The sequence below is a fragment of the Macrobrachium nipponense genome, chromosome 4 (assembly GCF_015104395.2).
Source record: "Macrobrachium nipponense isolate FS-2020 chromosome 4, ASM1510439v2, whole genome shotgun sequence".
In the NCBI taxonomy this organism is placed as follows: Eukaryota; Metazoa; Arthropoda; class Malacostraca; order Decapoda; family Palaemonidae; genus Macrobrachium; species Macrobrachium nipponense.
The window spans coordinates 52490787-52500786 of record NC_061100.1 but is presented as its reverse complement, the minus strand read 5'-3'; the positions used below and the strand labels follow the sequence as shown (position 1 = coordinate 52500786).

At 39.4% G+C, this 10000-nt stretch overlaps 1 protein-coding gene across 5 annotated transcripts in view; it reads right to left on the bottom strand.

Moving 5' to 3' along the window:
- Positions 1-10000, bottom strand: part of LOC135210928 (fat-like cadherin-related tumor suppressor homolog) — a 736096-nt gene that overhangs the window by 128855 nt on the left and 597241 nt on the right. For all 5 annotated transcript variants that reach the window (XM_064243897.1, XM_064243900.1, XM_064243901.1 and 2 more), the window contains 3 exons: positions 5764-6010; positions 2331-2467; positions 547-667 (listed from right to left, as the gene is read on the bottom strand). In XM_064243897.1, the coding sequence (XP_064099967.1) occupies positions 547-667; positions 2331-2467; positions 5764-6010 (505 nt within the window). The remainder of the gene's footprint in view (positions 1-546; positions 668-2330; positions 2468-5763; positions 6011-10000) is intronic.

Genomic DNA, 10000 nt, shown 5'->3' with positions numbered 1-10000 from the left:
CATGATTTGCGTCTACTAATTTCGCAGACATTTCTGATGTCAATTATAAATCTTTAAACTTAAGGATATTCAGATGAGTTTGTTCTATTGGCGCTGTTTGTGAAACAAAGCCTTTAATCTATAGCATTTCTACGTTGAATAACATAAAGAGTAACCTTCATTTACTTGAGGTGAAATTAGAGCGCTCTCATAAAAATAATGATAGCAATGAAAAAAAGGCTACAAAACGATCATGTATAATAGCAGGTGCAACTGGAATTTCCTTAGCGAATAGCACATTTATGCAAAGAATAACACCTGCAGTGAAGAACCTAGATATCCAGTGCCAATATATGCAATGAACTATGCTATTTAAGAAATGATAATTTTTCCGAAGGAAGAGCCGTACGCTAAGAAAAAACAACCATATATATGAACCCTTACATAGCAAATAAAAACTTCAGACACTACGTACACAAACAATCACATTGAAAAAAAAACTCAGCAAAAGATGCAAAATTAACTAGAAGGCAGACAGTCCAAAGATGAAATAAAAATCCCACTCACCGTTGATGTCAATGACAGTCACAATGACGGTGGTATTGGCCGTGAATTTGCCGTCAGTGGCAGTGACCGTGAGGGTGTATTCATCCTGCGTCTCTCGGTCCAAAGGAGCAGCCACATACACCTGTAAAAGAACGAGCGAATACTTAAAACCTGAGTTCATCAAAGCACAGAGTGTCTTCAGCCACGTATCAAGGATAGTTAGTGTACTAGTGAAAACGGGAATTTTAACGTCATTTCATTTATTTCCATATTTGGCTGAATTATATGAGTTTTTCCAAATCAAGCAGTTTTCCAGTTCAGGAATTAATCGAAGCAACCTATCTGGTCTGAAACAGATACAACACTATATTGCACAGTAATACCCCTTAATATCACACTTAAAACTACCTGTGCATAGAAGACATGATAAGAAGAAGGACTAAAATAACATAATAAAAATAAAATAACACACAAAGAAGAATTTAGGTCAAAATAGTTCCATCACGAACCACAAGTTCGGTAAAGCAGAGCAAAGCAAAGAAGTGGTATGCTCCTACACTGGACATTTCATAAGCAATAAAACTAAATTGAGATGGGACCGATCCCTTTACATGGGAGCTTGGGTTGGGAGGTCGTAAAACGATATTCAAAAAGATGTTTTGCCTTTCACTCTCCCCTTCGCCATTGCAAAGGCATGGCTCTTACGCTATCTCGCAAGACAAAAACAAGTAGTATTTTATATGCGTATAAAGCGAGGAATATTAACCTCCAAATCTGGCTCGCGCGCTCGCACACATGTATATAAGTATTCTTACATACACACACATATATATGTATGTATACATATGTATGTATATATATATGTTTTATAATATATATATATATATAATATATATATATATGTGTGTGTGTGTGTGTGTGTGTGTGTGTGAGTGTGTGTGAGTGTGTGTGCGTGCGCCATATTTGAAGGTTAATATATATGTAAATATGTGTGTGTGTGTGTGTGTGTGTGTCTGTGTGATACAAACCTAACTTATGAGGGTTCTTATTAGCATTTGAAACTTCAGGGACCCTCGGATACATCGCTACACACACTGCGCGTGAACCATTCTTCCACACGGTGCACCACTCACCTTTTGAATGCTGCCTGGACTTTCGAGACTAAACTTTTTCATCAGCCGGATATCTTCCACTTTCTCCACAAACCCAAGCCACCAAATAACATAATGATCCAATTTAATCAGTAGCTTAGTTACCCTTTCAGTTCTTATACTCTACATTTACTGTTAATATATAAGTCCTGTTAAAAACTTCCATTCCCGTCTTACCCGTGTGTCTATAACTTAGTTACCCTTTCAGTTCCTATACTCTTCATTTACTGTGTTAATAAGTCCTGCCACCAACTTCCATTTCTTTCTTTTCCCGTATGTTTACTATAAACATTAATAAAAGATCTACATTTTCGCAACTATTTTTAAAGAATTATCCATAATTTTTAGCATCTGAGAGATAGCAACATTATGTCTATGATTATGGCAGCATGTTAAGACAAAACCTTCAGTAATGATGAAAATAACAGTACTAGTAATAAAGGCCTTCCAAAAACACAACGAAATACCTACATCGTTTGTAATCAGCTGATAATGCATGGTTAAAAAAATCCACCACTAAGGCAAACTATCCTTACAGACAACTACTTCGTTCTTCCATGGCAAAAGGGATGTGGTTAGCATGTTGCATTGGTGGGTGTGGTGGATGCAAGCAGTAGGAGGAGCAGCAACAGCAGCACGAAAGTGGAAACTCACCTGTCCTGAGGCATGGACCAAGAAATGTCCTCCCAGGTCCCCGCCGGTCACAAAGTAATCTAACTGGGCAGGAACTTCGTCGGCGTCATCCACACTCAGTTCAAGGACGGCCGTTCCCGTCGCCGTGTCTTCAGGAACTGAGCAGAGAATGAAAGAAACAAAACAGTGGGTCTAAAGCCAAGTTTCAAAAAAAAAAAAAAAAAAAAAAAATTGTTCTTACTTTGTTTACACTACAGCCACAAAGTAGAAGTGATCAATTTCTATTTCTTTTCTCTGGCACCACACCTACTTTAATGGAAAAGGATTATTGCTGAGGAAAATATATGTACAACTTTTCCCCTAAAAGGAGGTGGCCGTTATGGAACAGCACAACTACTGCTCACTACAGTTGACTAATGACAATGTACATAATTCACTGATTATAAAACAAGGGCACACCAAAAGCAGTTTTAACTGAATATGTGTTCATAAAACGTTCAGTACCGTTTTGTTAGACCATATATATATATATATATATATATATATATATCTTCTATATATATATATATATATATCTATATATGTATGATGTATAGATATATATATATATATTATATATATATGTATATCTCTATATTACTAGAAGAGAGAGAGATGAGAGAGAGACGAGGCGAGAGAGAGAGAGAGAGAGAGAGAGAGAGAGGAAAAATAACGCTTCTTTTGATAATACATCTTAAGGACATCGGCAATATAGTAATAATATTGCTATTAACACTTTCATTTCCATCTCCAAGGGTTTGGAAGAAGCCTAGAGTGTTCCACTAACCGAGATCAAAGAGAAAAGGACTACTGTGGATATGTTATTAATGAAAAAAAAATTAAAGTCAAGCTAATCCACTAATCTGGCTATTGTCGCAAGCAATATATCCTTTCTTTGGTCTGATAAGCAAACAATGAAGTTTGTACCTTTATAACCCGCAAGGTATAAGTAAGCTTACTTAATGGATAATAATATTCTAATAAGTAAGTATTGTATAAATCGGGTGTACCCTGTTATTTCTCTTTTGTTCACAAAGGAATGATGTTTGTCCAATATATACATAATTATCCTGAACTAACCTTTTTATTTATGCTCACTGTCAAGTAAGATATCATGCAATCGATTAATCAGTTAACAGTTCTCATACTTCTCATTTCATATTTTAAAACGCTCAATATAAAACACACATAACAAATGCTTGCATCTATCCGTGTATTGCATTTCCAACCCCGGATTGGCCGTCTCATCCAAAGAGAATTATAAGCGATTAAGATATACGTTCGAATCCTGATCAGAACAGTTTGCACTAATCGCGCTTAATTCCTCAGGGGTTAACTATGATCAAGGCCAAGTGAACTGGGAACGAACGAATAATATTTGGCCTGCGACTGGAAAAAAAAAAAATTAAAGCTAGGAGGCGCGTGCACATGCACACACACACACACGTTTTTATCACATCACTGTGATTCATACACATGCATTAATCTAAAAATGTCCTTTAATATCCAATTCGCTCTACCTCGGGATGAATATATTTTCATATATGTTCACCGAAGGGGAATTTTTTAGTTGATTATAATTTCCTCTCGTCGATTCGAACCAACGCCCAGCGGACAAAGGAGAAATCGGGACTTCAGTGAAATTATTATCGACTTAAAAATTCCACTCACTCACTCATTCCACTGGCTACGGGCCTCCATGGCTCTTTGCCGCCGCTACAAGAAGCTTCCAACCACCACGGTCCTGCACAACATCCCACCAATCCCCCGGACCATCCACTCAAGGCTTTGTCGTGTCCCTTTATATGTTACCGGACCATCTCATGAGGGGTCTTCTTGGAGGTCGTCTGCCCTCTGGTCGTCCTCTAGTAATCTGGCTTATCAGTCTATCCTCATGAGCCCTGGCCACATGCCCAGCCCACCTCAGTCTTTGAGCCATAATTATGCTTGTTATTAGGGGTACTACTCCTGTCATTGCCCTCAGTTCATTATTATGCCTTCTCCATTGCCCCATCTCCGCATCAAAGACCGGTCCACATATCCTTCTCAAGCACTACTAACCTTCGCTCCAGATCCTTTGTCAGCCTCCAGGTTTCACAACCATACGTTAACACGGGTCTAATAATGGTTGTATAGGCCTCCACCTTTGTTATCCTTGCTATTGAGAACTTTAGCTAAAGCCCAACTACATCTGGCTGCCGCTGCTATTCTTAATTTTACCTCTTCCTCTACGCTATTTTCAGCTGTAACTGTTGATCCCAGGTATTTGAAATTCTCGACAGCTTCCTACTCCATATTTCCACACCTGTTGATACCCAGTATCCTCTCTTGCCTTGAAACTTTCAAGATCTTGGTTTTAGCCTCATTTATTTCAAGGCCAACTTGATTTGCAGCTCCACTAAAAATGCTTATTTTTCCATAAATTTCCTGGATGCTTTCACCGCAAAAGTCAATATCATCTGCATAAGCTAATCTATCACACATAGCCTCCCCAAGATGTACTCCATTACCCTGTGGTGTTTGATTCATGACCCATTCCAGCACTAGGTTAAAGAGAATCGTAGACAGTGCGCATCCCTGCTTTAAACCGCTGTCAACTTCAAAAGGATCTGTTACTTCCCCTCCAATCCGTCCTCTTCCTCTCATATTTCTGTAACACATTTTTATTAAGCGAATAAACTTCTCTGGTATTCTGAATTCTCTCAGTATCCTTCACAACGCCTCTCGCTGGATACTGTCATATGCCTGTTCAAAATCTATAAAGGCATACAAGCACTCTTTATCATATTGCCAGTATTTCTCCTGGATCTGTCTCACAATAAATGTTTTGTTTTGTTTGTATGCTATTTTTACGTTGCATGGAACCAGTGGTTATTCAGCAACGGGACCAACGGCTTTACGTGACTTCCGAACCACGTCGAGAGTGAACTGCTATCACCAGAAACACACATCTCTAACACCTCAACGGAATAACCGAGAATCGAACTCGCGGCCACCGAGGTGGCAGGTCAAGACCTTACTGATCACGCCACTGAGGCGCTTCAATAAGTGTTTGGTCTATGGTTGATCTAGACGCTCTAAACCCTGCTTGGTAATCCCCTACTGTGGTTTTACTGTGTCTCTTTAGTCTATTATATAATAGTTAACTACAATCGTATATTCCCCTTCGGTTGACATATATGAAAATATATTAATTCCGAGGTGAAGCGAATTGGATATCAAAGGACATTTGTAGCTTAATGAATATATATATATATATATATATATATATATATATATATATATATATATATATATATATATATATATATATATATATATATATATATATATATATATATATATATATATATGAGAAGAGAGAGAGAGAGAGAGAGAGAGAGAGAGAGAGAGAGAGAGAGAGAATTTCACTTACCGGCAGTGAGATAGGTGTCCCTAGGAAACACCGGGGGGTTATCATTGTAATCCTTCACCAGGACGGTGACCTTAGCGGTTGTGGAGAGGGGTTCAGGTCCCCCGTCGGTGGCCACGACGGTGAAGGAATACCTCGAGATCGTCTCCCTGTCCAAGGGAGCCGCCAGAGTGATGGAACCCGAGTGTGGGTCGATTCGGAAGGTCGTCTTCACAATGGTGTCTTCCTCGATACTTAAACTGTACTGAATCTGGAAGATAATAATAATAATACTAATAATAATTATAATAATGATAATTGCTGTTTACGTCCTAATGTTAATTTCGTTAGCGACAGTTGAAACAATAACGCAAAAATTATGGGTAACAATAATAATGAAAATGAAAAGTAGAATGCCAGCGTAATTGCGTAAAACAATAACAATAGGAATCGTAGCATCCGTGGTAAAAGTAGCTGTGATAGGAATGGCAGAGCTGCTGGTAGCATCGAGATCAGAAGCCTGTTTCAATATCCGGGGACTTTTGCTTTCTTCCCTTGCGCCGCCCTTCCTTCCTTCCTTCCTTCCTTTTGAAGTTTGCAAAGTAATATTCATCCAGTCCCCATCCTCCGATCAATCTTCCTCTAATAGGTAAGGGTGCTAATATGGAGCGGGTTTACGCCCTTCTTCCCACGGCCGTCGTATCAAAAAGGATTCTTTGCTCTCGCGATGTTTAACGCTTTTCTCATTCAGGCTCCCTTTTTTGAGTTTCATAAAATGTCCTTCGTCGTTGTCTGTTGTGAAGATGGTTGAACTAACGTTTTAATTCTAGGTCGGCTGTCTTGCCTTAATTCTCTTTCTTCAATGTTTTGGGGTCTTCATTCCATCATTCAGACAGGCTCAAACATCTCTCCTGTACCTTCTTCCCTTCATTCATCCCTTCTGGCAAATTCAGACACGTTTTTTGGGTGATCTTAAATATTTTAAATTGTATCTCATCAAGTACTGCATAATAAACAATCATTCAAAATATAAGAAAAATTCTTTATTGAAAATTCATAGCCTTATCCAACTCATCCATACACATAGAGAAGCCATAACAGCAAAAATGGCAGCAGCATGCTGGTATAAATAGCAGTAACCTACGTCTCACTGAAGAGGCAATTTATCGCAAAATGCTGTTGTACGAATAGATTATTTGGATAAATTTCTTTCCAAGGCAAAGCATAAAACTTCTTTTCGTTTACATCTACTCGTTATTTTTATCCTTTCTTTATTCTATTTACATTTTCACTACTTAATGAAGTTCATAAAAATAAAAGGTGAAAAAAAAAATTAAGAACAATGAAACACTGGTTACTATAGACGAGACGTACCTTTAACGCGGAAAAATCATGTTTTAATCAGAAAAAAAAACAGGAAAATTGTGTCTTACTGTCGTCCAGTTTAATTGAAATATAAATGATAGTGCAGAGCTTAAACGAATCACAGCTATAATCCTAATTTTTAGGTGATTCTGGATTGGAAAAATATCAATAAAAGGAACTAAGTTAAATAGAAAGGACGTACTAAATATAATCCTGGTTTTTTAAAACACATAAGAAACCATATTATTCAATAACAACAAACGAGCTATGATTGAATTCGAGCCTTCTACAATACCATTAATCCATTCATATTGGAGTGGTGCTTAAATAACAATAATCTTGATCATTACTGCATGATCCTAGGGGAGTTACACAGTATTATTCAAGATTCTCCTGATGATCATATTTGTATAATAGGGGACCTTAATTCTCACCCCACAAAACAATTTTATAATGAACTTACTCGCTTCTGTCAAAATCATGCTCTCCAAATTAGCGATGTAATGCTCCTCCCTCCCTCCTCCTACTCATATGTACATAATAGAGCGGACGCAATTACAACCTCCTGGCTGGACCACTGCATCACATCTCCACAACTTCATGATTCTATTATGACCTGCAATATTCGCTACGATCTTGCAACGGGCTACGATCACATCCCATTACAGGTGTCATTCAGTACCCCAGCCCTCCCTACCGTGAACCCACTAACTGACCGCCCTCCAGCGGTTAACTGGGAGTTTAAAAACCAACAGAAAGCCACATACTTTAGGGCGACCACGGAAACCAGGTTGCGGTCAATAATTCAACCGGCTGACGCCTTACTGTGTACCAACACAAAATGTAGAAATGACCACCACAAGAGGGATCTGAATGAATTCTATTCGAACATAATCTCCGCTATGCTTGCTTCGGGCAGGACTGCCTTTAGATTTCGTCAAGGTAATTCTCGTAATATACCTGGTTGGAATGACTTGGTAAAGGATCTGTATACATACTCACGAGATATGTTTTTATTGTGGAGGCAAAATGGCAGCCCGAGGGAAGGACACACTGCATTACTAATGAGGCAGGCGAGAGCGCAATTCAAACTTGCTCTTAAGCACTGCAGGTTAAATGAAAAACAACTAAGAGCCGATGCAATGTCTAGAAACGTAGAATCTGGTGATTACCCTCGTCTTTGGAAAAAAGATATCCAGTCCCTAAATCCCAAAACTAAAAAGCTATCACAGAGAGTAGGGGAAGCAGTCGGAGACGAGGCTATCGCAAGGATGTGGGGTGATCACTTCAACAATATCCTGAATTGCATAAATGATCAGGATTCCCGAAGCGAGGTAGATAACCTCCTTAATGACAACATTCAATTTCATTTTGCAGACCGTATTACGCCAGGTAACATCAGCGATGCCATAAACAGCATACCTAATAATAAATCGCCAGGCTGTGATGGTCTTCCCGCAGAGGCTTTCAAATTCTGCCATCCGATAATTTACATTTTGCTAGCTGCCTTATTCAATGCGTGCATAATTCACCAGTTTCTTCCAGACTCCCTACTCTTAGTTCACTTGATGCCATTAATCAAAAACAAGCTAAAGGATGTAGCTGACCCTGGCAACTATCGGCCAATTGCAATCACAACGATCGCATCGAAGATACTTGAGTCGGTTCTTCTTGTGAGACTTCTCCCCTTTCTACACACCACTGACAACCAGTTCGGGTTTAAAGCAAATCACTCAACCGATACCTGCATCTACATACTGAAAGAATTGCTGAACTACTACCTATCATCAGCATCTCCGGTTTTCCTGTGTTTCGTAGATGTGAGAAAAGCATTGACAGAGTAAACTACCTGAAGCTATTCCTGAAGCTGCATAAAAGGGGCACACCCCTATATCTAATTGGCATTTTACGATTGCTGGTTCTCCACACAGCAATTCTGTGTCAAATGGGGAAACGTATTCTCGTACACCTTCGCTCCCTAAACGGGCTTCGGCAAGGGGGCGGGGATTCTCTCTCCATACCTGTTTAATACGTACACAGATGCCTTGAATGTCAAACTGAACTCACTCCCAATCGGATGCACTGTCAATGAAACAACTATAAACAACCTCTGTTACGCCGACGATATGGTTCTGATTTCCCCATCAGTGCATGGCCTCCAGCGACTCATCGACACTTGCCGCCAATATGCAGAGGAATTTGATATAATCTACAACGAAACCAAGACCCAGTGCATGTCGCTTCTCCCGAGATCGCTTAAGCATATTGCAGAACCACAAATTTTCCTCGGAAACCATCGGCTGGAATTTGTGCGCGAAAATTTCCGTATTTGGGTCACATTATTACCGACGACCTAAAAGATACGGCAGACATGAACAGAGGCGTCGTAAACTATGTGCAACTGGCAACATGATTGCAAGGAGGTTTGCCTTCTGTCACCGAGACGTGAAACTGCTGCTCTTCCGCTCGTACTGTTACAGTATCTATGGGTGTTCCCTCTGGACGAACTATACCCGAGAGACCATGAGACGTATCACTGTTGTGCACAATGACATTCTGAGACGCCTCACAAACACTCCACGCTACCACTCCGCCACACAGATGTTCTTAGAAAAACCACCTGGACAATTTAAAAATCATTGTAAGGCGAACAATGTCCAGCCTGGTAACCCGAGTGAGAAACAGCGGCAACTCGCTCATACAAAGCGTCCTAAGGAGTGAAGCAAGAAGAAGATCTAAATTGTGGGAATATGGGTAAAATGGGAAAATGCGGCCTTTGTCCCCTAAAGGCCATAAGGACTTAATCTCTGTATTAGCAAGATGTCATCTGCAGATTTTGTCATTATTATATTTATTGCTGATATTTTATTTTTTTCATTATTTCTGTGATTACTAT